Here is a 22,312-nt window from a genome sequence, read left to right as displayed (position 1 = left end):
CTGGTTAAGACTACTCACCCTCAAAATCCACTTGAGCAGTTTGTACTGTCAAAGCAATTGTATGGATATTATAGGGTAGCCTAGTGGTTAGAGTGTTGGGCTAGTAACAGAAAGGTTGCAAGTTCAAATCCCTGAGCTGACAAGGTACAAATCTGTTGTTCTGACCCTAAACAGGCAGTTAACCCACTGTTCCTAGGCTGTCTTTGAAAATAAGAAGTTGTTCTTAACTGACTTGCCTAGTTAAATAAAGGTAAAAAATAATGACCCATGTTTGTAGTCCTGAACATGTTGATGTATATTTGGGAGTAAACAGAGGGTCCAAATCAGCAGAAAGGAAGGGGGAGTTCTGGAAACTCCCTGAATTATCTTGGGGCTGTTACATCCGATATTTACCACTCCCCATTGAGGGCTACCAGGCATCTCCTCCAAGAGGAAAAGGGTTACTGGTCTAGAAGCACTGTTTCGATTGCTCCAACAGTTTTGTTTCGGTACTGCAGTTTAACAGACGCTAGGCAGTCAGACTGGAAAATGTGTAATAAGACACTTTAGTCATCACCTTTGTGCACAATATAGCCATTGAATTATTCAGATAATTATCACTGAGGCCGATAAAAAATATTTACAAAAATGTATATTCATCTAATGTCTGCCATGTTTTTGATGACATAATGACGACATCACTGCTCGCGCTGCTCCCAGGGTGCACTGAGTGCTACTGTGCATGTGATGTTGGGCTGAGTAAACCGGATGAAACCCAGATATACATGTGATTACCTTGATAACAACGGGTTCTTATTATACCTTAGTGGTCTCCTCTGACTGTCCGTTAGCATGCAGCTCCTCAAACTGTTGTTATTATACCTCAGTGGTCTCCTCTGACTGCCTGTTAGCATGCAGCTCCTCAAACTGTTGTTATTGTACCTCAGTGGTCTCCTCTGACTGTCCGTTAGCATGCAGCTCCTCAAACTGTTGTTATTATACCTCAGTGGTCTCCTCTGACTGCCCGTTAGCATGCAGCTCCTCAAACTGTTGTTATTATACCTCAGTGGTCTCCTCTGACTGTCTGTTAGCATGCAGCTCCTCAAACTGTTGTTATTATACCTCAGTGGTCTCCTCTGACTGTCTGTTAGCATGCAGCTCCTCAAACTGTTGTTATTACACCTCAGTGGTCTCCTCTGACTGTCCGTTAGCATGCAGCTCCTCAAACTGTTGTTATTACACCTCAGTGGTCTCCTCTGACTGCCCGGCAGCATGCAGCCCCTCAAACTGTTGTTATTATACCTCAGTGGTCTCCTCTGACTGCCCGGCAGCATGCAGCTCCTCAAACTGTTGTTATTATACCTCAGTGGTCTCCTCTGACTGCCCGTTAGCATGCAGCTCCTCAAACTGTTGTTATTATACCTCAGTGGTCTCCTCTGACTGTCTGTTAGCATGCAGCTCCTCAAACTGTTGTTATTATACCTCAGTGGTCTCCTCTGACTGTCTGTTAGCATGCAGCTCCTCAAACTGTTGTTATTGTACCTCAGTGGTCTCCTCTGACTGTCCGTTAGCATGCAGCTACTAAAACTGTTGTTATTACACCTCAGTGGTCTCCTCTGACTGTCCGTTAGCATGCAGCTCCTCAAACTGTTGTTATTATACCTCAGTGGTCTCCTCTGACTGTCCGTTAGCATGCAGCTCTTCAAACTGTTGTTATTATACCTCAGTGGTCTCCTCTGACTGTCCGTTAGCATGCAGCTCCTCAAACTGTTGTTATTGTACCTCAGTGGTGTCCTCTGACTGTCCGTTAGCATGCAGCTCCTCAAACTGTTGTTATTGTACCTCAGTGGTCTCCTCTGACTGCCCGTTAGCATGCAGCTACTAAAACTGTTGTTATTATACCTCAGTGGTCTCCTCTGACTGCCCGTTAGCATGCAGCTCCTCAAACTGTTGTTATTATACCTCAGTGTTCTCCTCTGACTGTCCGTTAGCATGCAGCTCCTCAAACTGTTGTTATTATACCTCAGTGGTCTCCTCTGACTGTCCGTTAGCATGCAGCTCCTCAAACTGTTGTTATTGTACCTCAGTGGTCTCCTCTGACTGCCCGTTAGCATGCAGTTCCTCAAACTGTTGTTATTGTACCTCAGTGGTCTCCTCTGACTGCCCGTTAGCATGCAGCTCCTCAAACTGTTGTTATTTTACCTCAGTGGTCTCCTCTGACTGCCCGTTAGCATGCAGCTCCTCAAACTGTTGTTATTACACCTCAGTGGTTTCCTTTGACTGTCCGGCAGCATGCAGCTACTAAAACTGTTGTTATTACACCTCAGTGGTCTCCTCTGACTGCCCGTTAGCATGCAGCTCCTCAAACTGGCAGCGCTCTGCCAACCTCACCGACGGTGTCAACGAGACAGGCATCATCTGCATCACCCTATGCCCGGGCAAAGGGACCCTCAACAGTTCTATGGCAGTGGGCCCCAGAGCCAAAAAATATGACCCTGTGGACTGCAGTGCCACCTGCTGTTAGAAGTTAGAACTGGTGGTAGAGGACAGGGCAGGCAACATGAGTGTGTGTCTGGGCTCAGTGAAGGACTCTGTTGGGGTAGTTGTGAGCTCTACAACCCAGGGCCCCGTTTCCCAAAAGCATCTTGGGAAACTACTACATCCACCCAGGTCTCTGTCACCAACACTACAGCTGTACCTGTAGTTAGTACTACATCCACCCAGGTCTCTGTCACCAACACTACAGCTGTACCTGTAGTTAGTACTACATCCACCCAGGTCTCTGTCACCAACACTACAGCTGTACCTGTAGTTAGTACTACATCTACCCAGGTCTCTGTCACCAACACTACAGCTGTACCTGTAGTTAGTACTATATCCACCCAGGTCTCTGTCACCAACACTACAGCTGTACCTGTAGTTAGTACTACGTCCACCAGAGGGACACCTTTGACTCTGTCCCTGTATCTCAGGATCTGTGTGATGCTTTCTCTCCTCCTGTGGAATAGAGTAGAGCTGTAGAGTTTTATAATAGTTCATGTAGGTAGATGTCATGTGGAACAGTGGAATCAGTGCAGAGAGAGTTGTGTCATTAGATGTAACCAGTATGTATATGTTATGTTGTACTAAAAGACAGGGTGGAAATATGAATGTTTTGGCATAAAACATGTGAAGGGTTTTTATTCTTTCGATTCCCTTAAAACTGAAACTATGGAGATATTGTCAGAACTTCTGCTTTTTCATTCTGAGTAACTATTCACAGTCAGCATAGATAGAACAAAGACCCCTATATGGTCATTGGTGGCCGGTCACAACACGGGGGGAGGTTTCCCCTAGGTACAGATCTAGGAACAGGTTTCTTTCCCCCAATCTTAACCTTAACCATTTGTGGTGGAAATGCAAAACTGACCCAAGATCAACTTCTTCCTACACTTCCAGTCACAGAGTGAAAGCCATAATGTGCTCTCCATTGAAGACAGAGGCTACTGTAAACTCAGTCAGAATATATGTAGTGTACATGTAAATTAAAAAGATCCCAATTTATTTTAGCAGATCCAACATTGGGACCCTGTGAATTCACACATACATCACATAGCATGATATAATGTCATATCATGTAGTATATTATCACACTAAGGCTGGTGGGAGTCATATCATGTAGTATATTATCAAACTAAGGCTGGTGGGAGTCACATGGTGGCCAGTGTTGTGTTGATTTCACAATTTATCATCCACTGTGGATGACAGATAGTTTCACTACCTAAAGTCACACAGACCCAGGACAGTGCAGGGAGAAGACACAGCTACAGACGTATATTAGAGTTGAGGTTAGAGGTAGAAGTTACTGTATTTGAGCACAAGTGTGTTAAGATGTCAAAGGGAGTTTATGGAAACTCAGATGGATTTGAAGACGATGAGCCTGATGCAATGAAGAACACAGACATTGACGGCCAATTATATTCCAACGTAAGAACCTTCAAGCCCAGTTCAAGAGATGGAGTTGTTGCTTCAGGTAAGATTGCATGAACATACATACACACACACACACACACACAAACACACACACACACACACTACACATTAAACAGATTTATTTGTCCCAATCCTGGATGAAACAGTAAAACACATTACCAACGATCTTTAATGTGTGATTCAGTACATGTTCAGTGGTGGAAGAGACCCTCTGGAGTTGCTGCAGTGTGTCTGGGGCTGCTGTGTGTTCTCATAATACTCTTTGACAGTCAGTCTTTGTTGTCAAGTTACACAAAAGCACAATATCAAATGCTCATATTTGATTATTGTTCCTCCATATGGGTCCCAAAAGAGGGAAGTGAAGTGGATCTTTTCAGTCATTCAACCAGCTGTCACTCAAAATCTCCTCGACCAATCAGGTTCATGAAGAGAGACGGCGGCAGGACTTCTAGCAGTTAAGATCACTAGGCCAGTAACCGAAAGGTTGCTGGATCGAATTCCTGAGCCGACTACGTGAAAAATCTGTCGATGTGCCCTTGAGCAAGGCACTTAAACATACTTTTGTAAGTCACTCTGGATAACATAGTCTGCTAAATGGGGGGCTGAGCGGCGCAGCGGTCTAAAGCACTGCATTGAAGTTCAAGAGCCGTCACTACAGACCTGTGTTCAATCCAAGGCTGTATAACAAACGACCATGATCAGTAGTCCCATAGGGCGGCGCACAATTGGCCCAGCGTCGTCCGGGTTAGGGGGAGGTTTGGCCGGGGTAGGTTGTCATTGTAAATAAGAACTTGTTCTTAATTTACTTACCTAGTTAACATTTCAAAAAATTACTAATGGGTAAATGTAGAGGAGAGACACGGTGGTTACTGTTGTCATCTCATCCTCACTGGTTAAGACTACCCACCCTCATATATCCACTTGGAGCAGTTTGTAATGTCAAATCTATTGTATGGACATTATAATGACCCATGTTTGTAGTCCTGGACCTCCTGAACATGTTGATGTATATTTGGGAGTAAACAGAGGGTCCAGATCAGCAGAAAGGTGAAAGGAAGGGGGAGTTCTGGAAACTTCTTGAATTATCTTGGGGCTGTTACATATGATATTTAATATATGTTAACAACTAGCCTTTGTTGTCCACTTCCCCTCTATGATCTATATCTTCCTGGTATAATAGTGTCCTGTCCATCATCACAAATAGCAAGTCCCATTCCCTGGACAGGAGGACTGTGTTGAGATATACTCTGGACAAGATGACCATGTAGAGACATGGAATGATTTATTTTGTCCTGCAGATAATGGTCTAACAATAACCACTGTAAAAATCTCTCACACATACACACAGCACGGACACAAGAATGCATACGTGTTCTATTTTTGTATATGAGAGCGCGAGCGAGAGAGCGAGAGAGCGAGAGATATCCAGTTTTGATATTTGCCACAATTGTCATCATTCCATGTCTTTACAGGGTCTTCTTGTCCATAGTTTGTCTCAACACAGTCCGTCTGCCAGTACCTAAACAACACAGAGATCCAGACAGTCAGACACTGTAATACAAACATCCTCCTCAATTATAGACATAGTCCTATGTTTTTACAGTTTTAAAGACACTGTCAAAGATGCGCATACCATTATCAACACATTTTGTCTCTCGTTCCATTACATTTTCAAATGCAAATAGTACTTGGCTTCTATAATACATCTACAGTTCTCATGGAATGACATCCATGAGTCAAAACATATTTTTAGGAACATGATTGGAAGCTCTCTCTCATTGTTTTTCTGGTAGTCTAGTAATTACTATGCCGATAAGTCCAACCTAGTCCAACCTAGTGTCACGTTCCTGACCTGTTTTCTGTTGTTTTGTATGTGTTTAGTCGGTCAGGGCGTGAGTTGGGGTGGGCATTCTATGTTATGTGTATCTATGTTGGTTAATGGGTTACCTGATATGGTTCTCAATTAGAGGCAGGTGGTTTACGTTTCCTCTGATTGAGAACCATATTAAGGTAGGTTGTTTCACATTGTTTGTTGTGGGTGGTTGTTTCCGGTGTTTGTATGTTTGTTACCACACGGGACTGTATCGTTCGTTCGTTCGTTTGTTTGTAGTCTGTACCTGTTCGTGCGTTCTTCGTTGTATGTAAGTTCTAAGTCCAGGGGCCTGTTGCACAAAACTAGGATAAGGGATTAAGCCAGGATATCTTGGTGATCCTGGCTCAATTGATCCGTAATCCGGTTGCACTAAAGATGGATAGGGGGCAGGAGGATATGTTATGGTATAAATTACCATGGAGATTTATTCTGTGGAGCTAGCCTGCTCCAGACCAGGCTAAATTCCAGGATCTATTTAATCTCATCCCTAATGTCAGTCAGCAGTCACCACAAATGGAAACCAATAGTTATTTCACTGCTCACTATACATTGTTATCACATATAACTAGACCCACTGTTATTATTTAAACGTTTGTGATCATTAATTTCAATGATTTTGGATAAAAAATGATTTTTAGATGATGTTGCTATCATTAGATAATTTACAGTTTCCCATAGACTATAAGGCTATATATAAAATGATAGAATATTAGGGCCACAGAGGGGAAAAAAACACAAGTCATAATATTGTAACCAGTTGTTTTAAAGGAGGACAGTTGTTAAAATGACAGATGTGGGGCATTTCGTGAAATTGTACTTCAGTATGGTTTCATAAACAAAGACATGCTGATGTGCCAGAATATTAAGTATCACATTGTCATAAGTATCAAAACTGTAAAAACAATATGTAGTTTTTCTGCAGAAAGTACCAGCCTCATAAATTTATGACTTTATCCTTTTTCTTCAGTGTGGCCCTAGTACTCTGTCATATAAACAAATACACATTCCATATGAATATAAAAACACAATGTGTAACATTATGTTCCTTTATTGAATAAGGACAAAACAAAGCAGGTAAACCATCAGCTCCTTTCGAAACTGAAGTCACAGTGACTCTACAAGATGGAAAGCACAGAATCCAAGCATATTATACAAAATGATACATACACATTCAAAGGTCTGTATATAACACACCCTGCATGTCTGCACACTAAAATAAATGCAGGACAAATCCATACACATCAACTGAACAGACAAATGAATGGATGCAGTAGCCTCCCTGCAGCCTTGTATTACACACAGTATACCGCACAAACATCATAAGAGGCCAAATTCGTCAAAAAACGAACCCAAAAAAACCCAAATTCCTCTGCCACCGCAGGACATATTTAACCAAAATTGAAAGCACACATACTAACTAAAATAATTCAACACATATTGGTCCCTCAGCAGCCGACCACTGTCGTCATCAGGGAAGATTGCCGGATTGTCCCAGTCCATGGCTGGTGGCACTCTGGGGGCCCTCTCCTTCCTCAGGCAGGCCACATTGTGGAGGACAGCACAAGCCACAGTAATATCACATGCCCTAACAGGGCTGACCCTTAATTTGTGAAGGCAGTGAAAGCGTGCCTTCAGGAGGCCAAAGGTCATTTCAACTCTGGCCCTGGTCCTGGCATGGGCATGGTTGTAGGCCTGCTGTGCTTCCTGGGGGTCTGTGAAAGGTGTCAGGAGAAAAGGCTGGCAGCCATACCCCCTGTCTCCCAGCAACACACCAGAGAATTCACCTGTCAACACAAAATCTCATCATTACTACCTCATAAACACAGTGATATTCTTGACACAGCCATGATGGTTATAGGGGTTGTGTGGCTTACCTTGTGATAGGCACTGATAGATTTCAGAGGCCCGAAAGATTCTGGAGTCATGGACTGAGCCAGGCCATTTTGCCACAACATTGCTGATCACACAGTCAGCATTGCAGACCATCTGAAATCATAAGATGAGGAATATTACACCAATCAATGCACATCACTGGCAATGCAGAGTGTTCGTCAATGGACAATATCAAAAAGTTATGTTCACCTGAACATTAATGCTGTGAAAGGATTTCCTATTCACAAAATCGGCCTCATGGGCACCTGAGGGGGCTTTTATCCTTATGTGTGTGCAGTCCACTGCACCAATGACATTGGGGAAACCTGTCACACAAAGTAATGAGTATCCTACTATGTGTTAACAGTTGTCCTGTAATTTGTAGATCCTCTTACCTGCAATCCTATAGAACTCCTCTTTGATGTCACAGAGTCTTCTGTGGCCAGGGAAGGAGATGAAGACATCTGCTAATGCTTTGATAGCCAGACACACACTCCTTATTGTGCGGCAAATTGTGGCCTTGTTCAGCTGTTCTGCATCCCCCACTGAGTACAGGAAGGCTCCACTAGCAAAAAAGCGCAAGGCCACACAAACCATTTGCTCCACACTCAGTGCATGGCTCCGTGCAGTGCGGTGCTTAATCCTGGGACCCAGTAGTCTGCAAGATACCTGATGCCATCTGCAGAAAACCTGTATCTTTCATATAGATGGTCATCAGGGAAGGCCAGTGGGTCCAACCGGTCCCTGAAGACCCTTTCTCGCCTGAAGGCTCTCCTCAGCACAAGTGCTTCTTCATCTACCACATCTCGCACGAATGGGCATGCCATTGTCAGAGCAGAAAGGAACACACAATTTTGGGCCTTCATATAGGCTAGTGGCCACACCTGGTGCTGGGGGGGTGGGCAAAAGAGGGCGATGCCTTATAACGATGACTTGGTTGTACTGATTGCTGGGAAAATAAAAAAAACCTTAGAAAGATGCCACCGTCCTGTGTGCTCACAATAAGAGCTCATATGTCATGGCTCACTTGACTTTACGAGAATATACCTAATTTTTATTTTGAGCTGTGTCATCTTCTTGGAGCTGGGGGAGGAAAGAAAAATAATGATTAATACATTTGTGTTACAGTTAGCATACAGTGTACATTGAAGGCATATCTCACCTCCCTCTCAAGTTTTTTTATTTCAAGGTCCAGTTTCCTAATTGTCCTATTTTTTATTTCGGACTCCAGTGCAAGATTTTCCATCTTTTTCTTCTTGTAATGAATGTCTATGTCTGCCAGTTCTATTTGGCGCCGGAGGTGGTTGCCATACTGTAACAGTCCTGACCTGTTTTATGTTGTTTTTATGTGTTTATGGTCAGGGCATGTGTTTTGGGTGGGCAGTCTATGTTATCTGTTTCTATGTTGGTTTCGGTTTGCCTGGTATGGCTCTTGATTAGAGGCAGGTGGTTTGCGTTTGCCTCTAATTAAGAGTCATATTTAGGTAGGGCATTCTCACTGTTTGTTTGTGGGTGATTGTCTCCTATGTCTATGTAAGAACGTTAGTAGCCTGTATGTTTGTGCACAACGTTTGTAGCTTCACGGTCGTTTTGTTATTTTGTTGTTTTGTTAAAGTGTTTTTGTGTCGTGTTCATCTTCGTGTTATAATAAAAGAAGATGGCATATTTTCCAACTGCTGCATTTTGGTCCGTTAATCCGCCACACGATCGTGACAGAATTACCCACCAACAAAATGTGACCAAGCGGAAAGGGAAAACGAAACGGAGTAAGGGACAGGAGAGAAAGGAGCAATGGACATGGGACGATGTTCTGGATGGAAAGGGTTGCTACACTTGGGAGGAGATCCTGGCTGGGAGGGATCGCCTCCCATGGGAACAGGTGGAGGCATTGAGGAGAGCAGAGGCTACCTGGGAGAGGAACCGGAGCTATGAGGGAACGCGTCTGGCACGGAAGCCGAAAAAGCCCGTAAGTAATTCCCAAAAATTTCTTGGGGGGGGGCTAGGAGATAGTGGGCCAAGGGCAGGTAGGAGACCTGCGCCCACTTCCCAGGCTTACCGTGGAGAGCGGGAGTACGGGCAGGCGCCGTGTTACGCAGTAGAGCGCACGGTGTCTCCTGTACGAGTGCATAGCCCAGTGCGGGTTATTCCACCTCCCCGCACTGGGAGGGCTAGATTGGGTATTGAGCCAGGTGTCATGAGGCCGGCTCAACGCGTCTGGTCTCCAGTGCGTCTCCTCGGGCCGGCATACATGGCACCGGCCTTACGCATGGTTTCTCCGGTTCGCCTACATAGGCCGTGCGGGTTATTCCACCTCCCCGCACTGGTCGGGCAACCGGGAGCATTCAACCAGGTAAGGTTGGGCAAGCTCAATGCTCAAGAGTGCCAGTACGCCTCCACGGTCCGGTATTTCCGGCACCACCTCCCCGCCCCAGCCTAGTACCTACAGTGTATACACTACGCACTAGGCTACCAGTGCGTATCCTGAGCCCTGTTCCTCCTCCACGCACTCTCCCTGTAGTGCGTGTATCTAGCCCGGTGCCTCCAGTTCCGGCCCCACGCACTAAGCTACCTGTGCGTCTCCAGAGCCCTGAACCCACTGTATCTTCTCCCCCTACTAATCCTGATGTGCTTGTCCTCAGCCCGGTGTCACCAGTGCCGGTACCACGCATCAGGGATAGAGTAGGCTTTGAGAATACAGTGTGCCCTGTCCCTGCTCCCCGCACTAGTAGGAAGGTGCTTATCATTAGCACGGTGCCTCCAGTTCCGGCACCACGCACCAGGTCTACAGTGCGCCATATCCGGCCAGAGCCATCCGTCTCCCCAGCGCCATCTGAGCCATCCGTCTCCCCAGCGCCATCTGAGCCATCCGTCTCCCCAGCGCCATCTGAGCCATCCGTCTCCCCAGCGCCATCTGAGCCATCCGTCTCCCCAGCGCCATCTGAGCCATCCGTCTCCCCAGCGCCATCTGAGCCATCCGTCTCCCCAGCGCCGTCTGAGCCATCCGTCTGCCAGGAGCCTGCAAAGCCGCCCGTCTGCCATGAGCCTGCAAAGCCGCCCGTCTGCCATGAGCCTACAGAGCCATCCGCCAGACAGGAGCCGCTAGAGCCGTCAGCCAGACAGGAGCCGCTAGAGCCGCCCGCCAGACAGGATCTGCCAGAGCCGCCAACCAGACAGGATCTGCCAGAGCCGCCAACCAGACAGGATCTGCCAGAGCCGCCAACCAGACAGGATCTGCCAGAGCCGCCAATCAGACAGGATCTGCCAGAGCCGCCAGCGAGCCATGAGCAGCCAGAGCCGTCAGAGAGCCATGAGCAGCCTGAGCCGTCAGAGAGCCATGAGCAGCCTGAGCCGTCAGAGCGCCATGAGCAGCCAGAGCCGTCAGAGCGCCATGAGCAGCCAGAGCCGTCAGAGCGCCATGAGCAGCCAGAGCCGTCAGCCTGCCATGAGCGTCGAGAGCCGTCAGCCTGCCATGAGCGTCGAGAGCCGTCAGCCTGCCATGAGCGTCGAGAGCCGTCAGCCTGCCATGAGCGTCGAGAGCCGTCAGCCTGCCATGAGCGTCGAGAGCCGTCAGCCAGCCATGAGCATCGAGAGTCGTCAGTCAGCCATGAGCTGCCCTTCAGCCTGAAAAGGCTAGATACCCAGAACTGCCCATCAGTCCAGAGCTGTCTCTCTGTCCGGAGCTGCCTTTCAGTCCGGAGTTGCCCCTCTATCCTAATCTCCCTCTCTATCTTCATCTATCTCTATATTCTTATCTATCCCTCTATCTTGATTTATCTCTTGTCCCGGTGCTGCCCCTTGTCCCGGTGCTGCCCCTTGTCCCGGTGCTGCCCCTTGTCCCGGTGCTGCCCCTTGTCCCGGTGCTGCCCCTTGTCCCGGTGCTGCCCCTTGTCCCGGTGCTGCCTCTTGTCCCGGTGCTGCCTCTTGTCCCGGTGCTGCCCCTTGTCCCGGTGCTGCCCCTTGTCCCGGTGCTGCCCCTTGTCCCGGTGCTGCCCCTTGTCCCGGTGCTGCCCCTTGTCCCGGTGCTGCCCCTTATTCCGGTGATGGTCCTTATCCAGGTGCTGCCCCTTGTTCTAGTGCTGCCCCTTGTCCCGGTGCTACCCCTTGTCCCGGTGCTGCCCCTTGTCCCGGTGCTAGCTGTTTATTTAGGGGAAGGTAGTGTTAGGGTGGTCATTAGAAGGGGTAGACAGAAGAGGGGAGTGACTATGGTGGTATGGGGACAGCGTCCTGAGCCGGAACCACCACCGTGGTCAACTGCCCACCCGGACCCTCCCCTGGACTTTGTGCTTGTGCGCCCGGCGTGCGCATCTTGAGGGGGGGGTACTGTAACAGTCCTGACCTGTTTTATGTTGTTTTTATGTGTTTATGGTCAGGGCATGTGTTTTGGGTGGGCAGTCTATGTTATCTGTTTCTATGTTGGTTTCGGTTTGCCTGGTATGGCTCTTGATTAGAGGCAGGTGGTTTGCGTTTGCCTCTAATTAAGAGTCATATTTAGGTAGGGCATTCTCACTGTTTGTTTGTGGGTGATTGTCTCCTGTGATGTTTTCGTGTTGTCGATGTATATTCACAAACGGGACTGTTTGGCTGTTCGTTTTGTTTCGATGTCGTCTGTTGCCTGTTCGTGAGTTTACGTTTCAGTTATGTAAGTTTATGTTCAGGTTTTCGTTCTACGTCGTTTTGTTATTTTGTAAGTTTTGAAAGTGTTTGTTTTCGTGTCATCAGTTTTCGTTGTTAATAAATAAAGATGGCATATTTCCCTGACTCCGCATTTTGGTCAGAAGATCCTTCTCTCCTCACCTCATCTTAGGGTGAGGAAAGCGACAGTTCTAACACATACAACTTTCTGATAGCTTGTGAGCTCTGTGAACACAATACAATTAGCGCAGCTGGAATTTGGCAGGATGTGGTGTCCTTTTATTAATACGCACTATGTTGCCAGGCTGGTTTTCCCACTGTATAGCATCTGGGTCCTGTAAAAGAAATTAGATTTTTTGATTTTGATGAGGACTCCTCACCATTGTAGAGTAAATAGTACTTTCACAGTCTTAACATGATACCTCATGCCTTCTGGAATCCAGAGAGATGGTCTCCTCCTCATCATCGTCTCCATCATGTGCTGTTGCTGCTGCACTGGGGCCTTCACCCTATCACATTTAATCGGATTCATATTGAAGCTAGTAGACAAGACATGCCAGGCCTACAGTATGCCTTTGATGGAGTACTCACTGGATCAGCATCGTCTGGTGCTTGTGCTGGTGGCTCTAACAGGAACACAGTGCTGCCAGACACTGCAAGGCAATAGGTAAACCAAAGTCAGACAGTCCAAATTGATTCAATATGAATGTGGTTGTATCCCATGTAGAGATGGAAGGACATACCTTGAATGAAGCGGGTGGCATCTTGGGAGGAACCTATGCTCGTCTCTTTCCCCCCAGGGATCCCCTCTAAGACGGGCCTGCCTTTATTTAGCTCCAAGGCCATGTCCTCTGCTGGGGTAAGGTCAGCCTTTGGTGACCCACCACCCGTGCCTTGTCTGTGGGTATTCTTTTTCACTGCTAAAACAGTACAGACAATGTGTGAGCAGGCACCTTCTGGGTACAATATATGCTTGTGCTTTGTTAAATATTAGTCAGGGACCATACCATTCTGCAGAATGTTCTTGTATTTGATTTTGACCTGCTGCCATGTCCGTTTTGGCCCGTTCATGTTTAATCTACACACACACACACACACACACACACACACACATTTAATGGAGTCACACTGCAAAAAATTACTTGGTATTTTTGTCTTGTTTTCAGTAAAAATATCAAAATATTTATCATAGCTTTATACAGTGTGATGGAGTTACTTTACACAATTTCACTCATATCTGCAGTGCATTTCAATTTAAAATTTAACCGTTTCATAATTACAGTACAACTGCATTTTTGGAGATGTGAATTAAATATTTGAATTGTAATTGTGATGTTTCAGCGGAGCGGTGACTGTGTAATTGTGCACTACTTACACATTCAGGCGGTCTGCAATACTTTGCCACGCTTTTTCTCTTTGCTTTATCACTGTGGCGGTGTTGCCTTTCTTCTTAATTATATCTTTTACCTCCTCGTATGCCTCCATGAGGATTTGTGCTTCCGACGGGGAAAAGTACGCGGCTCTAGTTGCCATGGTAAATCAGTTAATCTGTGATCTGTGGCGGGGTCTATTTGAGTGAGCCGTGAGCGCGCACCTATCCAGGATTGGTTTCACCTGGCTTAATGAATCCGTGTCTGTTCATCCTGGCTTGGTCTTTGTGCAACCAATTAAGCCTGGACGCACATGTTTTGGCTTCATTGAGCTCAGCTGAGTCATTTATCCCGGATGTCTTAATTCTACTTTTGTGCAACAGGCCCCAGGTCTGTCTACATCGTTTGTTGTTTTGTAGTTTGTTTAAGAGTTTTTCGTCTTCGTCTGTTTTTTTGAAATAAATATGTCTAATTACCACGCTGCATTTTGGTCATCTGATCCTTCTCTCCTCTCCTCGTCTGAGGAGGAGGACGAAGTAGACGTTCGTTACACCTAGTCTCAAAACATTTTGTATTATTCTGTTCGTAAATCAGAGACACTCCATTATAATATGATATATTACCTTTCATATGGTATGTATCAATGTGTGGATGACCATCATCCATTTTGTATGATATGTTACAAATTACAATGTGTATGATATGTTACAAATTTGCAAAAACATACAATATGCTACGAATGTCCTAAAGATATGAATTCTACTAACATTAGCTAGCTGGCAGTCAATACTATGTTGATTGTTGGATAGAGTGATATGGAGGAGAGGAGATAAGAGCAGAGGAGATAGGAGGAGAAGAGATAAGAGGATGGGAGGAGAGGAGATAGGATGAGAGGAGAGACTAATTGAGATAGAGCCTTAATGTCAGAGAGAGACATAGAGGAGGAAGATGAAAATTAAGAGATAAGACAAATAATTGTTGTGTTTAGATTTAGAGGAGAGTATGTAGTCATACTGTACTCTGGAAAATGATTCTTCTTTATTTTTATTAGAAACATGTCATGTGATTTTGCAAAAAAGTGGGACCAATTATTAGCCTATGCTTATCACTTTAATAATAAGAATAACAAAGCACAGATTAATAAATGAAGGAACAAAGTTCTTTAACAAGGTCTACCAGCTTCCTGATTGAATGTGATTGGATACTTAAAACAGTGTGACCTGGACACACGCAGAGGGCAGAACATTACTGAGAGGAAACACACACACACACACACACACACACACACACACACACACACACACACACACACACACACACACACACACACACACACACACACACACACACACACACACACACACATACATACAAAAAAAACAATGCTAATAGAAGATGAGAATGACTCACAACCTTCACTGTACAAAGGACAACGTGTAGGTTACCAACGGCAACACAATGCACCATACACCAGTGGCCCTGTCTGCTACATACCCACACACTCATCATGGTGTCTATCTGCTGTTGTGTCTCTTCCTGGAGGTTGCTGTCTGCTACATATCCACACACTCATCATGGTGTCTATCTGCTGCTGTGTCTCTTCCTGGAGGTTGCTGTCTGCTCAAACCACTGGTTAAGGTGTGAAGTCCTCCCTACACCTGTAACACTGTACGTTCTCAGACACAACAGACTGTTAAACTAAAGCAGCTGTTTAACAGGATATAAAACATAATATACTGTCTGTTCTACTGTGTGCAGATCCATAAAGTACCACAGTATATTTTAAGGTAGTAATTAGAATTAGCCTTTATATGGAGCAGTCTGAGGATATTTATGCTAATGTAGACAGGAAGAGCTGTGGACAGGATACTGTGAACAGGACCATAGATAAACAACCTGAATCTCAGAACACTGGTAAATACACCGTAGTCATAGAGACACACACGTGGAAGTTTATACTAATGGTTATTATCTTTCCACTTGCCGCATAAACAATTTACCTCATGTTAATGTGATGAGGTTGGTCGATGCCCCATGCCCCAAGGCTTCAAAATTCAACTGAGTAAAATAAACTGTAACAAACGTTGTTCCTTTAAGACTAGAGGTTAAATGTTCTGAAATGTTCGAGGCTCTGTATTTTAGGATGTATACTAACTGCAGAAACATTCATTTTAATGTTCATAAAGTCCTATGCAAATCGCCAATGTGTATTTCCAACCTGGTCTCATTGCATTTCTTATTATTCTGTACGTAAAACGAGTCACTCCATTTAGTGTAATATGATAGGTATCATATGATATGTATCAAGTTGTGGATGTCCATGATCCATTTGGTATGTAACAAATTATAATTTCTATGGTGTTACGAATTACATTTTGTATGATATGTTACGAATTACAATGTGTATATGTTATGAATTTGCTAAACGTACAATATGTGACGAATGTACTAAACATATGAATTATACTATTAATAGCTAGCTGGCTAACGTTAGCCAGGCTAGGAGATAACTAACTGGTCACTATATTTCCTGTTAATGTGAGAAGCTGTATCTTTAACAACCACAAGTCCCCCTCAACAGGAAGAGAGATGGGGTGAGAAAATATCACTTTAAAAGTGTTATTTTGTCTCATTGATGCTATGTACAGTATCTGTCTCCACAGAACCTGATAGCTCAGAGAAGAGATCCTCCAGAGTTGTTGCAGTGTGTCTGGGGCTGCTGTGTGTTCTACTGGCTGGGATCATAGGCCTGTCTGTCTACTGTAAGTCTTAAGTTACAATTCCTACAATTCACCAGCATTCACTTACAATTCACCAGATTATCTATTTTATTGATACACTTTGTTGTTGTTATGACAGATGATGGGGTCTCTAAGAGCTTCATAGCCTATAAGACCAACTCATCTGCAGAGATAGAACGGCTACAGACCAGCTACAACAACCTGACTAAAGAGAGATACCAGATGCAGACCAGTTACAACACCCTAACTAAAGAGAGAGACCAGCTACAGACCAGTTACAACACCCTGACTAAAGAGAGATACCAGATACAGACCAGTTACAACACCATGACTAAAGAGAGAGCCAACCTACAGACCAGTTACAACAACCTGACTGAAGAGAGAGACCAGCTACAGACCAGTTACAACACCATGACTAAAGAGAGAGACCAGCTACAGACCAGATACAACAACCTGAATGAAGAGAGAGACCAGCTACAGACTGAGAGAGAGTTTCTTAACTGGAGACTTACCAATCTCAGTGAGTAAACCTACAGCAATAAATTATCATTAATACCACACAACTAATCATCAGTCTGTGTTCTTTCATTAAGTGTCCAGTGTGATAAATTGAAGGAAATTCGTATTTTCATCAATATTTGCAAACCTGTCCTGAAGGCTGGCAGAAGTTTGAATCCAGTTGGTACTTCCTGTCTACTGAGTCTAAAACCTGGAAGGAGAGCAGACAGGACTGTCTGAAGAGAGGAGCAGACCTGGTGATCATAAACAGTGATAAGGAACAGGTGAGAGCGAGAGGGAGAGGGAGAGGGAGAGGGAGAGGGAGAGGGAGAGGGAGAGGGAGAGGGAGAGGGAGAGGGAGAGGGAGAGGCGATGGGTGTGCAGGGGGTAGATATGATCAAACATAAATGTCTGTTAATTTATCTTTCTCAACAACAGACATTTCTCTTCAACCTCAAGAAGAGAGTCTGGATTGGTCTGACTGACTCTGTTAAGGAGGGGACCTGGAAATGGGTGGACGGCACCCCACTGACCACAAGGTGAGATATGATAACTAATCTGTCAATAAGGCTCCTTTCAACCTTTTTCTATACAGGTTACTATCATTGATGATACCAGTCAAGACAATTAACTATAAGATGAAAAATGTCTACATATTATTATTAGTATTATGATGTTGTTACTGTGATGTCTTATTGTTGTTAATCCTGTAGGTACTGGTATTAACCATGATATCTGACTGTTTTTAACCCTGTAGGTGCTGGTATTATCCATGATATCTGACTGTTGTTAACCCTGTAGGTACTGGTATTAACCATGATATCTGACTGTTGTTAACCCTGTAGGTACTGGTATTAACCATGATATCTGACTGTTTTTAACCCTGTAGGTACTAGTATTAACCATGATATCTGACTGTTTTTAATCCTGTAGGTGCTGGTATTAACCATGATATCTGACTGTTGTTAACCCTGTAGGTACTGGTATTAACCATGATATCTGACTGTTTTTAACCCTGTAGGTACTGTTATCAACCATGATATCTGACTGTTTTTAACCCTGTAGGTACTGGTATTAACCATGATATCTGACTGTCGTTAACCCTGTAGGTACTGGTATTAACCATGATATCTGACTGTTTTTAACCCTGTAGGTACTGGTTTTAACCTTGATATCTGACTGTTTTTAACCCTTTAGGTACTGGTATGACCCACAACCTGATTTTGCAGGTCCAACTGGGAACGAGGACTGAGATGAGATACGTAATGACCAGCTTCCTCTAAAGGCATGGAATGACTTGTCATGTGACAGGAAACTCAAATGGATTTGTGAGAAAGTGTTTTAGCACTTAACATACTGTAACACATACAGTAGACTACAGTGCACACATCTTCCTCCTTCGTTCATTTTCTCTCTCTGTGTCTCAAACCAACGCTCATGTTGTATTTCTTTATATAGCATATTAATAAAAGTCAGACTTATTTCCTGACATTGTAACTTCCTGTGTACCAGAGTCAGTATGAAGTTAGTACATTTGACTTTGTCCACACTCTGCATGCAGTGCATTTCATCATTTCCAATTCTAATATATTATTTTACCTTGCTACAGTTATTTACATTCTCCAATTTAGATCTGGTGATAACATTCTCAACAGTACCAAACCACCATTACATACACTGTATAGGAGTTGACTGTATCACTAATCAATGAGTGTAGTAGAGATATCAAAGGGTATCAAAGGATGATTACTTAATAATCTTTGACAGTCAGTCTTTGTTGTCAAGTTACATATTAGTAAAATATCAAATGCTCATATTTGACTGTTGTTCCCCTATATGGGTCCCAAAACAGGGAAGTGAAGTGGATATTTTCAGTGGTTCAACCAGCTGTCACTCAAAGCCTCCTCAACCAATACGGTTCATTTAGAGAGAGCAGAACTGTGTCCAATTATGTCGCCATCTCATCCTCACTGGTTAAGCCTACCCACCCTCAATATCCACTTGGAGCAGTTTGTAGTGTCAAATCTATTGTATGGACATTATAATGACCCATGTTTGGAGTCCTGGACCTCCTGAACATTGTGCTGCAGAAAATGTTTTAACAATAACCACTGTAACAATCTCTCACATGCACACTTGCACACAAGTATGCAAACTTGTTATATTTTTTATATTAGCATAGCCACAACTACCCATGTAATTTTGTTGATACTTCCCTAGAGTTAATTAACACCTACAGCAGTCACACAGACAGACACACACAGATGACTCAGAGACAGAGATGTCACTAGAAGCAGAGACTTAACGTATAGAGGGCTTGCAGTTGACGTACGATGCCTCCTGGCGGCCATGTTGGAAGACCACCACATTAATTCTAGAAGCAGAGACTTAATGTATAGTAGACCTACATGGAAAGAAAGACCCAGGCATTGTTGAAGATGTCAAAGGTTATCTATGCTGAACCAGATATGAACAAGAAGGTCAAGTTTGACAGAGGTGAGATGGAGGAGAGGATTGTGGATATCTACGTCAGTGCAGACACCCTGAGAGACGGTGAGACCAGCACCAAGAGAGAAGAGACAGCAGACACTGCTCCTAATAATGGACCAGGAGACCAGCACTCAGGTAATACACACACACACATACAAAACATAAAAGTATATGGAATGTGTCCACAGAGCCTGATAGCTCAGGGAAGAGACCCTTCCTAGTTGCTGCAGTGTGTCTGTGGCTGCTGTGTGTTCTACTGGCTTGGATCATAGGCCTGTCTGTCTACTGTGAGTTTGTGTGCAAGTTTATTGCTTTTCACATAGTTGTATTAAGTGCTGGTTACTAAGCTTATTTACCTGGTGTTTTACCTAGTAACTATGTGTTTATATTTTGTAGATAACAGAGCCATCAAAGATTCTGAGGATAAAAGGAACAACTTGTCACAGAGTTTTTCCCTTTATAAGACCAACACAACTGCAGAGAGAGACCAGCTACAGACCAGATACAACAACCAGACTAAAGAGAAAGACCAGCTACACATCAGTTACAACACCCTGTGTCACACCCTGGCTAGGGTCGGTCTGTGATATCTGGTGTAATTCGCCTGTCTTATATGGTGTCCAGTGTGAATATAAGTATGCTCCCTCTAATTATAATTCTCTCTCTCCCGCCCCTGCTGGAGGACATGAGCCCTAGGACCATGCCTCAGGACTACCTGGCCCGATGACTCCTGGCAGTCCCCAGTCCACCTGATCGTGCTGCTGCTCCACTTTGATATGTTCTGCCTGCGACTTCTGGAACACTGACCTGTTCACTGGACTTGCTACCTTGTCCAGGACCTGCTGTTTTTAGAACAATCTGGCCTTTAATGGCCAGGTACACTTATAATCTCCACCCAGCACAGACAGTTACCAGGGAGTTTTTCCTAGCCAACGTGCTTATACATGTGCATTGCTTGCTGTTTGGGGTTTTAGGCCGGGTTTCTATATAGCACTTTGTGACATCTATCAGGGATGAAGGTAAGACCCAGATGCAGGCCACATTGAATTAACAAAGGTTTGATAATCCAACACGGGCAGGCAAAAGACAGGTCAAGGCAGGCAGGGGTCAGTAAACCAGAGGTGGGGCAACGGTACCGGACGGCAGGCAGGCTCAGGGTCAGGGTAGGCAGAGGTCAACAATCCAGAGGGTGGCAAAGGTACAGGTTGGCAGGCAGGCTCAGTGTCAGGGGCAGCCAGAATGGTCAGGCAGGTGGGCTCGGAGTCAGGACAGGTAAGGGTCAAAACCAGGAGGGCGAGAAAAAGAGAGACAAGAAAAGGCAGGAGCTGAGACACAAAACCGCTGGTTGACTTGACTAACACGACGAACTGGCAACAGACAAACAGAAAACACAGGTATAAATACACAGGGGATAAGGGGAAGATGGGCGACACCTGTAGGGGGGTGAAGACAATCACAAATACAGGTGAAACAGATCAGGGTGTGACAACATCTGCTGATGTTAAAATGTTTTTATAAATACGTTTGATTGATTGATGATTACAGACTAGCTACGATGCCCTGGCTGAAGAGAGAAACCAGCAACAGCGAGACCAAGACAGGGTTCAGGAGATGTTTGCTATGCTTGGTAAGCGGTGGATATAAATACGGGTGGCCCGGACATTAGGCAGGTTTAGGCAGCCTCATAGAGATGCAGATTGACGAGGGCAGCATTTTTCTAGCTAAAATGACCAAGACGCACCCCTCTAGCCTTTAGGTGGCCTTAAGTGAGATTTGATTGCCCCATGGGCTGTGTGTACAACCTACAGTAAACAGCCTGGTCCATGGAGCACTGGGCTTTGTGTACAACCTACAGTGGTTCCTCCTTTAAAAGTTGCGAGCTTGCACCGCAGGATTTAGAGGTACACAGCATCACGGCTTCATTGCTCCAGACCACCACAAGGGGGAGATAGAGCACTCATTATGCATTTGGGTCCCAAGGTTTTTATATGACCAATCATATCGAGTGGTTCCAATGATGTTGACGTGAGCCACCCTTGTCTTGTGGCGTTCTTCAACAAAGATGGCTGACAAAACATTACAGTGGATCCAGATGTAAGTTGCTATAACATCATAACGAGTCAAGCATAACATTTTCAATTGAGAGGAAAATGTTAGTTAATGTAGAGACAAACGTTTGTGCATATTATTTTGTCATAAAGTTAATTCACGAAAATCGCTCTTTAGCAAGTTATCTGTCTAGCTAACATTAGCCAGCTAGCTAGTGTTAGGAGAAATAATTTATAATTCGTGTTGTTTAATGTTTTATGGACTCCTGAGAAAACCAGCAAACCAGGCTGTCGTCTTGGGAAACAGTGAATGTAAAGAATCTAGCTAGCTAAAGCATTTACTGTAATTGAATGTACAGTTGTGTCAGCTTGCCTTGCAATGCAGCTGAAGTAATATAGCTACCTAACTATTTACTTGCTTATTGTGTAGTGGAGGATTAACATAACTGTATGCCTATGGATGTGTAGCTAGCTACAGTATGCAGCCGATCTGTGTATGAACCCTAAAACGTTAGGATCTGAACTAATATTCATACCAATCTATGAACCTCGGCTATCATAGTTGTTGTATCAACTTCAAGTCTGAATGGCATTAATGAAGCCTATAGACTGAGTAGAATATAATAACTTTGTGTCAAGGATGCAAGTCCTATATACATGTACTGTAGTTATTACCACGCATGAGATCCCCACATTGTAGCCTGTACATTGAATATATTCACTGATCATGTACTCTTCCTTGGCTAATAAAGATGCGGTTCAGGTATGAATCTCTGTGAGACATTATTTTTCAGTCATATCCAATACCAGGTGTATCAAACTCCATTCTTGAATGAT

The 22,312-nt window shown here is 44.5% G+C and overlaps 1 protein-coding gene across 1 annotated transcript; it reads left to right on the top strand.

The window, feature by feature from the left end:
* Window positions 1-3,754: 3,754 nt before the first annotated feature.
* On the top strand, window positions 3,755-18,189 carry LOC129841055 (C-type lectin domain family 4 member M-like). Its single transcript, XM_055909164.1, has 6 exons — window positions 3,755-3,991; window positions 16,362-16,460; window positions 16,558-16,959; window positions 17,097-17,221; window positions 17,376-17,476; window positions 18,135-18,189. Exons 1-6 carry the CDS (start codon window positions 3,850-3,852, stop codon window positions 18,187-18,189), a joined length of 924 nt encoding a protein of 307 aa, XP_055765139.1. The 5' UTR covers window positions 3,755-3,849.
* Window positions 18,190-22,312: the final 4,123 nt, after the last annotated feature.

The sequence above is a fragment of the Salvelinus fontinalis genome, chromosome 42, assembly GCF_029448725.1.
Source record: "Salvelinus fontinalis isolate EN_2023a chromosome 42, ASM2944872v1, whole genome shotgun sequence".
NCBI lineage: Eukaryota > Metazoa > Chordata > Actinopteri > Salmoniformes > Salmonidae > Salvelinus > Salvelinus fontinalis.
Note: the sequence above shows the minus strand (reverse complement) of the source record. Positions and strands in the feature narration are given on the sequence as shown.

Excerpts from the sequence above, each read along its gene's own strand:
- LOC129841055 (XM_055909164.1), top strand. The coding sequence starts at position 3,850 with ATGTCAAAGGGAGTTTATGGAAACTCAGATGGATTTGAAGACGATGAG. Across the intron at positions 16,461-16,557 it reads CATAGGCCTGTCTGTCTACT|ATGATGGGGTCTCTAAGAGC; the intron begins GTAAGTCTTAAG and ends TTGTTATGACAG. Across the intron at positions 17,477-18,134 it reads GGCACCCCACTGACCACAAG|GTACTGGTATGACCCACAAC; the intron begins GTGAGATATGAT and ends TTAACCCTTTAG.